At 41.6% G+C, this 10877-nt stretch overlaps 1 protein-coding gene across 1 annotated transcript in view; it reads left to right on the plus strand.

Annotated features, from left to right (window-relative positions):
• Positions 1 to 10148, plus strand: part of LOC139692830 (E3 ubiquitin-protein ligase MIB1-like) — a 268263-nt gene extending 258115 nt beyond the window's left edge. Inside the window, exon 11 of the mRNA XM_071591129.1 lies at positions 9993 to 10148. Within this exon, the coding sequence (XP_071447230.1) occupies positions 9993 to 10148 (156 nt within the window). The remainder of the gene's footprint in view (positions 1 to 9992) is intronic.
• The last annotated feature ends 729 nt before the right edge of the window (positions 10149 to 10877 follow it).

The following is a 10877-nucleotide window of genomic DNA, read 5'->3' on the forward strand; positions in this document are numbered from 1 at the left end:
CGATAAAATTAATTTGTATTTAATTTCGTTGTGATGATGAGTTTTAATATTCACTGGATAAAACAAAAGCTACTCTTGTTTATCCTCTTGACAATGCCAATGCTACTAGCATTTGCGTTGAAATATTCTGATTGTTATATTGTCATTTAATTAAAATATTTTCGTGGGAGATATTTGTGCATGTTGGTTAATTGTAATTTGGCGGAGCGCCAAATTATAATAAAAGAAGACAAAGCGTAAACAACGAAACATATATTTTCAAATATCTATCCCTTTACTTGAAAATGTGCACAAACATTTCAGAAAAAAACACATCTGCCATTCAAATATTAACTATCGAAATTTGTCAATGAGAAAGTTTTCCGATCTCCTCGGAAAGTTGAAATCGAGGCAGTCTGTATTCTAGCCAACTCATGCTTCCACATGCGCCTTTCATTCTCGCCCATTCCGGTCTATCTGTCGAGACACACTGAAAATATTATCTTACTAGTGCTCTTCAGTCACTCGTACGAGTGTATGATGCGTACAATCTTAGGATTCTCTGAAAATCGTTTCATCGTTTTGTTATTGAATGTGGAGATGTATGCAAACCTTGTTAATTCTGTTCACTTGGAAGTTCATATCTTCAGTTAACTTTGTCAGTAAGCTTCTAATATGGTGGAAATATTATGGTCCATTTTGGATTCCAAAACCTTCGGAAGGGCATCTAATCATTGTTCACTTTTTTATTTCATGCACTTCTGCAGTCACAGGTATGCTTTAGCTTGAGCGTTGGGAATTTGCCTGCTTTTTACTTTTACCGGGAATTAATGTACTTTTTTGTTGGTAATTTCAATTTATTTCGCGTGTTCTTTAACCCCCGTCTCTCGCGGACCATTTATTAAGTTACATGTATTGCCAGCATATCTTTCGCTGACTGTTCAGGTACATTTCGGGTGGAATGAAAGGAAGAAATGGTTCAATATTTGCAGCTGGCTAGCTGTTCAGGATAAAATTTAAGCAACTCCGCTCTTATAGAATCGAACAATTTAGAATAGGCGGTCATGCTTTTACTAGCGTTTAATATGTGCCAACCAACATTGCCATACCTATACTACTTCTCTCATATCAACAATTTATAACACTAATGACGAAAATTTTTAAAAAATCGTATGCATGTAATGAATTGTCTTATTGACGAGGTCGAGGTTAATAATAATCGAAGTACGAGCCCAGAGCTTAGAGAATTCAGCATCTTTTAACGAAGCATGTAAATAAAGTGCTCGGTAGAGAATGTATTTCGCCTTAAAAATTTATTTTGCGTCAGTTTGAATCTGCATGTTGGTCGGAAAATACAATGGTGTCTGTGAAATTTTTAAACTATTTCATTCATAAAATGTACTGTTATAAAATGAAGTTTGACAGCATGAATTTTATTTGCTATTAATTCCCTGCCACCACGTCTATAAAATTGAAATACGAGGGTCATCCGGAAAGTAGTACCCGTTCGTGAAATAAAGACACAAAAGTAAATATTAACAAACATAAAAAATTTTATTTGAAAGAGGATACTTTAAACTACTTCTCAACATAATCTCCAAGCAAATTAAGGCATTTGTCATAACGTGTGACAAGTTTCTGTATTCCTGCTGCATAGTCCTTCGCCGCCAGCTCATTGAGATACGCGAGGGACCCATCTTGCACAAATTTTTGCATAATGCAGATGGTGTTTAACAATTTCATGAACAATTGTTCGAGAAACATTGGGAAAATGCTCACAGATGTCATCAATTGTGACGCGCCGATCGTTCCTCACGAATTCGTCAACTGAGCTCACCAGTTGGTCTGTAATGACAGACGGTCTCTCCGAACGCTCATCGTCGTGTGTGTTCCCCCTCCCCATGTTGAAGTTGCGACACCACCGCCGAACAGACGACTCGTCCATTACATTGTCTCCATACACCTCCTTTAATTGGCGATGAATATCACATGGGCGAACGTTTCTTGCATTGAGGAATTTAATCACTGCCCTCACTTCACAACTGGCGGCGTTCTCAATTTTTTTAAACATTGTAAACAATCACAGAAACAACACAGGCAATGCTAGCGTCACGCAACTTGGCTCAGAGAAGGCAGACAAGCCACTGAAGCTATCTGACCTCGTCCAGCGGCTACTCGCGTCGTCAGCACTTCATGCGGCACGAACGGGTACTACTTTCCGGATGATCCTCGTATTATCATTTGGAAGACATGGGTTAGGTGCCAGAGGATGCACGAAGACCACATGTGCCACTAAACATAAGTACTTCATAAATATAGTCCTTACTGGTTAAACGATGGCCGAGTGGTAACAATTCTGTCACACATCCCCCGCCACGCGCATCTTTGGCGGTCTGCAAAAATAAAAGTAGCAAGACTGTATTTATTACCATGATCAACTTTCGGCTAGGTTTGAACCTGACAGGCATGACGGGTTTCTAACTTTTGTCTCATAATATTCCATTAAAAAATAATTTTCTTCCGACCATCAATTCTTTGGAATTTTGACATGGCAAAGAGGGGGCTGCAAGGCCAAGACTGGAGCATTCCCAAACATTCGCCGAAAATGTCCTCTCCAATTAGTCGTTCTCCCTCCGCAGAAGCTTAAAACTCCTCTGGCTCCGTCAAAGTGCCGCTGAGAAAGAATCGACATTCCGCAATTAGCCATATTATTGTCAGAAAATAGAGCACTAAATGCATACCAGCGGGAATCGTTACAGGATCACTACCACCGAAATGAAATACCCCCAAACTAGTGCTAATGTTTCCAACACTGTAGATACATTTAAATGTGTTACCCTTATTTGGGAGTCAATGGGAACGAGTAATTATGACTTCAGATCCACATTTGTCGTACTCCAGTATTTCAGTTCGTGTTTCACATTTTGGAGCAAAACGGATTGGCATGCATACATTAAAAATTAACCGGAACTAAAAACCTTTAGCATAATATATGAATAAACACTATTTTACGAGCCGTGCAACTAGTTTTATCGGAGAAAATCAACCCAATTGTAGTCTTGAATATACGTGGGCGGAACTGTTCGCACCAGTAGTACGATGATACGGGATTCAACACAAAGATATTCTCCCTAAAAGAGTACTCTTAAAATATTCTTTCCTTCATTAAATACGCCACTGCGAATAAAGAAAAATCAAATCGCATTCAAAGTGAGCATGTTCATTATGCTTATGCGGCACGAACGGGTACTACTTTCCGGATGACCCTCGTACATTTAACTAGCCTTCATGTTAATATTATCGTCGCTTATTGAATGTCTTGCCCTATTTCGTTTTAGTGATGCTACTCTTATTTTTAGTGCAAACCATCTTATTTTATTACGTAGTGCAAAGCCTCTCTACTTGTCATTCTGGACAGAAAAAGGTATAATTTTCCTCCAATTGCTTGTCAACTGCTGCGTAAAACCTTGTTAAATTCTACGGGGATCTGTAGCATTTGTTATAAAAGCCGCTGTATATTTTGAGGATTAAGTTAAATTCACTATGTTCATTACAATGATTTTAGATTTCAATTAATTTTTGAGTAGGTTTTTGGAGAACCTAAACATATTTCCGGTCGTGTTGGCGAATTAGGGAGAATAATTTAAAGTATCTGAATCCATCCGTGCCGCATATATTTTATCCGTGCAGTTACATAAGTATGCGGGTATAATGTGATGCTTAAATGGTTTCTTTGTTGCGTTGAGAAAAGGCGACTGTCCAACTGTTCGTGTGCGGAGAGAATTTTCCACCACACACGAAACCTGTTTCATTTTTTTCAACCCATTCTCGTTTTTCAGGTAACCCTGTCACACTCTTTAGCTGCACTTGTGCCCTGATGTACTTATTCCACAATAAAACCTATCTCTAATAAAAACTTTATGAAACTGGGAGTTTATCCAAGAAGTAGATGTCATGCATGAATTATCTTGATGTCGCAGCGAATTGATTTATTTCGTATTTCATCATACGTAGGTTGTGATTAAAATGTAATCACTGATTATGCGTGAAAATTTCAGCTGTGCCGTAGCATTCATTGGCTCCTTTCCTGTACCCTGAAATTAATAAGCATAATATGGGAACATTAGTGTAATTTACAGCTTTTATTTATATCTGCATTCCTTAAAAATTCTTGCGAACATGCGATTTTCCTGAAGTCGAAGCTAATGATTGTATTACCTTATTTCTCTTACTTGTTCCGAGTAGACTTAAAAATCAAATCTTTGTCTTGCTCCCGTTTTGACCGAGTAATGAATCGAGAGGTTTGTAATTGTTTATTGTTTCTTTGCCTCTTTAAATTAATTGCTTAATAAGCTCCAATTTCTTCTTTCAAATAGGAAAACGATTTTAATTTGTTTTATAATTTGAGTTCAGATTTTTGGAAACATGTTTTTGTTTTCTGCGGCTTTGGGTTGATTATAAGTCTTCTTCCGAAAACGCCCTAAAAGAAGGCTTAGCTTTTAACAGTTGATGTATTTGAGCAATACAATTGTGGTAGCCAATATGCTGTTAAAATAAGACCAAAACACATTTTTTTAGCACTCTTAGTTAGGTTCAGGCTTGAAAGAAAACTGATTTATTCTTGTTTCTGTGACGTAATCGACCACTAGAACCTGATAACATACATTTGTAGTGTTTTAACATCATTTTTTACTATTTTTTTAATGCGATAGTAATTTAACATGGTGCATTGTAGCCAATTATTTAAATTGTGGTGGACTGCTAGAGTAATCAATTTCTCTGAATCCTTGAAAAGCAAAGTGGCTAAATCTAGGGGAAAGCCATTAAAGTAATAATTATAATACTAGAGAGGTGCCCATTTTATCGTGTGTAACATTGGTTACAACCAAGTCAGCTTTATTTTTTTAATTGCTCCTTTCTATAGTTTTGAAGTGCATTCCGTACTGAAGGCCGTATGCTCGGGTGAAAAAACCATGTTAAAGGACCCATGCCCGTTTCAGGCCATATAAACGGGAATATTCTCCATTTCAGGCACATCCGACGCCTCGCTCGTTGCTATCAAGTGCTGATTTAGTGTTTTCTTCATTGGCTCTTGTCGGGTTTGTGATATGAAATCGATTATGTTGCATAAGCAGTCCACAAATGTGCCCGCTGCAAGCAAATCTCGCGCTTCATTATGCGACGTTAAACATTCGGCGGGGGAGTGCATAAATTGCTCCGGCGGCGTGCCATGCAAGCGAGGGCAGGCGCGGGGGAGGGCGTCGCAGTGGGAGGTGGGGCGGGGAAGGGGGCTCCGGCGATGGTATTTGGCTCCGTGTGCCGGTGATTTGGAATCACATTTCCCTGAAATAGCGAAGGACTCGGAAAGAAGCCTCTCTTCCTCGTTGTTGTCTGTCGAAGCGTGAAAGATTTGTCGCGGTATTTTATACAGCCACTCAATATCTTCGATCTACACTTCTTTCCCTGCAGATCGGGTCTTCAATCACCCCTGCCCCAAAGCTCTCTCCCACCCCCATACCCCACGTCCCACCCATAACCTTCGGCTTCCCCCTCCTACCCCACTCCGTCGGCCTCCTCTCCCCAAACTTCCAATCGAATTCATCCACTATTGGGTTTTTTAGGCCATAGAAAAGGTACAGAAAGGGGAGGCAGGCCGGGAAGGTGTTTGTGTGCGAGGGGGAGGGAGGAGGTGGTAGATATCGGGGGCTCGCGCGTGTTTCTTGAGTATGTGTGCGTAAAGAGAGGGAGTGAGTGGGAGAAGTTTTCTGGGAGGGGTATAGCCGGGATCGGTCCCTCTCTCAGCCAACTCCAACGCCAGACCCATGCGTAACGCATCGAGGAGAACCCGCACGCACTCTGCATTGAATCTCTCCCTCCCCCTCACCCCCCGCACCATTACGCTCACTCTAAGGTCTTGCGGCCTCCCATTTTCCTCCTACCCCCGTCCCACGTCATCCCATTCCTGCCCTTGCTCCAGTTCATCTTACCCGATCCGACCCTCCCACACCACCTCACCCCACAGCATCCTCCTCTCTCTCCCCACCCCACTCTTACACTTCCCTCCCCCTGATCCCCCACACTCCTCTTTTTTTTCTTCCCTCTCCTCGCACTCAAACTTCCCACTCTCTCTCTCTCTCTCTCCTTCCCCTTTTTACTCCCCGGCCCTCCCTCTCGAATCAATAACGTCGACTGTGTGCCCCTCTTATCCCCCTCCTTCCTTCCTTCCTGACCCGCTACTCCTCATCCCCGAAAACGCCATACCCCGTCCAATCTCTCTCCTCCCCCGCCCTCCCTCCTCCTCCCTTATCTTTGCATTGCGCCATTTCGCTCTTTGCGTGGAAGATGGGGAGATGAAGACGCCGCGATCCCGGCGTCCTATCTTTCTCCCTCCACCTCACCCTCTCTCTCCTCCCTCCTCTCTCCGTCTCTCTCTCTCCGGGGATTCTCGCCTCCCACTCTCTCCTCTTTCCACGCCACCCTGGTACGTTCCCGCCTCCCTCTTAGACACCCCACCCCCACCCCAGGACCTCCCCTTCACTGCGGCACCCCTCCCTTTCGCCGTTTCCGGTCTGTTAGACGAGGACCGGAGCGGCGTGCGTGTGGGAGGGGATTTTTTTAATCTGAAAAGATGATCCTGGTCTGTATGATGTGCGGGGCGCTTCACTGCGTCTTATTTTCGAGTGGTTATTGCGAGTATTTTTAATCAAATCGAACTTTGTTCCTCTTTCTTTTTCTCTCGGAACTCCATGGAAATTGGTAATTTTGGAATGATTGCGTGATTCATAAATGTCTCATCCCACCCGCCTGAGCGATCGAGGCGCTTAAAGTTTTCAACAGGCGGCCAGCGTCAGTCGATCATTTATTTGGAGCACCCCCCTCACCCCAACCCCACTCCACTTATTTACCTCGTCGCCCAGGGTTTTTCTTATGCTCGGTTCCTCGAGTATGCTGTGGCAAGTGACATGCCTTCTCATTGGAATGGGGTGATAAATCGAGACTGAAATCTCCTTATGGCATTTGTCATTATGTTGTGAATTTATTCGAGTACCTTCGGCTTGCATTATTCCCATTTTGTGTGATGATCTTTCTCTCTGACAAATTGATCTTAAGTGTTTGGGGAAGCTTTTGATTTTCGCTTCGTTGGAAATCTTCTATTCTCTCAGCGCAATCCTTCTCCCGTCGGCTTTTCTACTCTCCCGCCGGAGTGGCTTCTCCTGAGGGGGAGAGCGCGTCTCTTGGAGATGCCAGGTTTAGGAGGAAGAGAAAAAACCCAACGAATTGATTCCTTCTTCTTAGCGTCATCTTTGAGAGAAACAGTAGGCGCGGCGAATCGTTGACCCCGGCGGCTTTGAATCTCAAAACTGACGTCCCGGAGGCCCCCTTGAGCGATCGCCGGCGAGGATGTTCAAGGAGCAACAGAGAGAGTGCCGGGCGCGCCATCATTCGTTGCATTATGGGCGCCGGGGTCCTCCTCTCCTCATTGCGCCCTCCCCCCATCACTATATTTTTCCCTTCAGCGTCCCTCAAAGTACTCCATGCCGTCCGGAGAGTCTCCTCCTGCACCTGTCCTCCATTTTTATTTCCGCCTTCCTTTGTCAACTCTCGCGAAAGAGATTTTACCCTGCCCACCTCCTCCGGTCTCAAAAGAGATGCCTCCCCTTCGGCGACGCCGACGTCAAACGAGTCACCTCTCCTGTCGAATGACTTCCCATTGATGTATAGATAAATTTATATAAAGATAAGTGTGTAGAATGCTTTTATATATATATTTATATATATGTATGTATGTGTGCATACATACATGTACACACACGCATTTGATGTAAAGGAAAACTTGTTAGATGAAAATATATGGATGAACACAAATGAGAATAAATGTCCATATATATATATATATATATATATATATATATATATATATATATATATATTTTTATACACTAACATGTTTTTATATATGTGTGTGTGTATATATATATACATAAAATATGTGTATATATATTTATTTATTTATAAATTTATCTCTTCTCGCCTCTCACTTCCCGGACGGCTGCTGTATCAACTAAGCTAATATGTACCGAGCGCATGCTTCCATGGGAGCAAATATTATACGCACTCATACATGTACTTAAAAAAATCCAATCATTGTTCGTGCATAATGAATTATAAATCACAGTTATGATTTTTTGATGCTGGTTAATTGATATTTTCATTTATACATATAATACCTCACGTACTATATACTGGAGCTGACTGTAGAGGAAATGGGTAAAATCATATATACCACACAATAATACTTCTATTTCTTTAAATTGTTATTTTCAGGCCAAAACATTATGAAACACCATGGATCAATCAGAGTAATCATATCATAATTGTTTTATAATTTTTCATTCATTAACTACCCTGGGGTCATAAACTTGGCAAAGTTGGTAGACCACCCGTCCGGAATGCTGCATGTGTAAGATTTATATGTCTGTATAAATATATTAACTCAATGTGTGGTTGTGTGGACTCGTCACTGGGATGACTCAGCATTAACAGTCTGGCGATTTCATTGGCGCTCCGTCATCGTTAGTTCCCACTGGAACCATACGGAATATAGGTATGCTTATCTCTCTCAGAAAGATTGACTTGGAGGTCAGCAACGTTCCCCGGACGTCGTGACCGCAGTCGCAGAGTAAGGCGGTGCGAGTAGGAATGCGTGTCGTGAGCCTGCATCCGACGCGGTGTATCTCGAACCTCCTCGCATTTTCTTCCCTCCTCCACTTCTCTCACTCTCTCCCAACGGTCCTCAAGTCTACTCTCTTCCCAATGCGCCGCTGTCTCTTTTCACTCTTTCTCCCCATCTCTCCTCTCTGTCTTCCAGCTTTCTCCGGCCGGGGTTTCACCCGCCACGCCTTATCAATATCCATCTACCTCGCTGCCATTCCTACCACTTTCCTCAGTCCCCCATTCACCCCGTCTCTCTTTCCCTTCCTCCCTGTCTCTCCGCCTTCCCTCTTTCTCATCTTTATTTTTTTATTCCTAATCCGTCACCTCCTCTTTCAGCACGTCCCCTCGCATATTGACTTGTTTCTCGTCAAGTAACTTTTGTCCTCCCTTCATCTGCGATCCCTCGCCTCCTTGGCTGCCCTATTTTCTTTCTTCAGAGGGAGGAAAAAAATGGCAGCGCGCGGATGATTGATTTCTTATGGGAAATGTGTATGCGCCTTCGTGGCTTATGTTCGTTCTCCGAAGATTTTTCTGAGCCACTCGATTTTTTTTAAGACTTCCAATCGGTTTCGGAGGATTAATTCGCCAAGATATGTTAAACTTCTCGTAACGGAAATGTTTGTTTGCTACCTCATAGTGTACACATCGTATCACTATTCTCAGATTTGTTAAAGTAAATTTTCAATCTGGTCTAAGAGCGATTTAATTCCCTTTCAGACTTGTGTTAAAAGTATTAAAATGCAAGCGCTTCGGTTTAGATTTGTGTTTTATGTAATGCTCTTAGAGAAAACATGGCTTAGGATTCGATAAATACCGTAAACCTAATAATTTATCTGTTACTTCTGTTCCTTATGTACCTACATTTTTCACTCCTTGGATAAAACGTCGGTGCCCTGTTCGTCCTCAACTAGATCTTTTTTTCTTTTCAAGTATTCATAAAAAGTCGATTTTTTACTTTTGCCGTGTTTATTTAACTCGTGATATATTCGTTTAAAACTCTGCATTTTAGTATGTTGTTTATATCTAAAATCAGTCTTACTCCGTGTGTCAAATTGAATGAAAAAGTAACTTCATTTTAATACGGAATTCAGTGGACGTAATTATATTTTTAATGAATTGCCCTCAATATGACTCTAGTCTATTCTGAAACCATGTGGTCATGGTTTATATTTTCCTTTAATCATTTCGTTCGTTTTTATAAAGCAGTCTGTGATGCAATATTCGCATTAATACTTACAAACATTCCATGTATAAAAAGCCCCTTGAATTCTATTAATATCCCTTGTTTGGATGAACAGGACTCGGAAGGAGACACGCCCCTACACGACGCGATTTCCAAGAAAAGGGACGACATGCTGACTCTCCTGTTGGACCACAACGCGGACATCATGCTGACCAATAACAACGGGTTCAACGCTCTTCATAATGCTGCTCTCCGTGGAAACCCAAGGTAAGCCTGAGCTCGGATTCCTTATCGGAACTGCTACACTGCAGTGATCTAAATGTTTGTCATTTGATCTGTATTCTCAGTCGTCCTTGTTAGGATTTCGCTTCTCTCCCGGATTGTTATGAAGTGTAAAACCTTAATGAGATTTCTTATTCGCAGATATCATTCCAGTTAAAGAAATATCGTAATTCGATAAACCCTGGAGTAAATGATTATTGTTTTAGCGCTGGCGCAGTATGTCAAATACTGTCTTAGTCGTTAGTTATTTATTCATTGCGTATTATAGGGGGTTTTTTATTATAGGGGGTCAAGCATCAAAATATCTAAAATCAACTTCAAAAACGATATAAAGCGAATTGTTGTGTTATTACTTTCTTGCTAATGAAAATGATCGCTGTTACACATATGAAATGGATTTAATTGTTTTTGTTTCAAAGAATAATGAAACAGCGCGATGCCGTCACCCAGGTGCATAATCGCGCCCACATCTTTACTCGAGATGACTCATCAGCGACCTCGAGTATTTTACGAGGTCAGTGCGTGTAGATCTCATTTTGGATGTATAATACGGTGTTGAAGAATATGGTGTAGTTAATTGATCCACGAACGTGAATGCTCTGACTTTTTGCTTACTGTTTGATTTAGGTAACACTAAAACAACCCTTGCCGAAGGATTCTTTTCAAATTTGTCATTTTTATCTTATTCTCATCAGTTATGGGAATATTTATTGGCAAT

This window comes from Hetaerina americana, unplaced genomic scaffold, assembly GCF_022747635.1.
Source record: "Hetaerina americana unplaced genomic scaffold, ioHetAmer1.1.p SCAF_42, whole genome shotgun sequence".
In the NCBI taxonomy this organism is placed as follows: domain Eukaryota; kingdom Metazoa; phylum Arthropoda; class Insecta; order Odonata; family Calopterygidae; genus Hetaerina; species Hetaerina americana.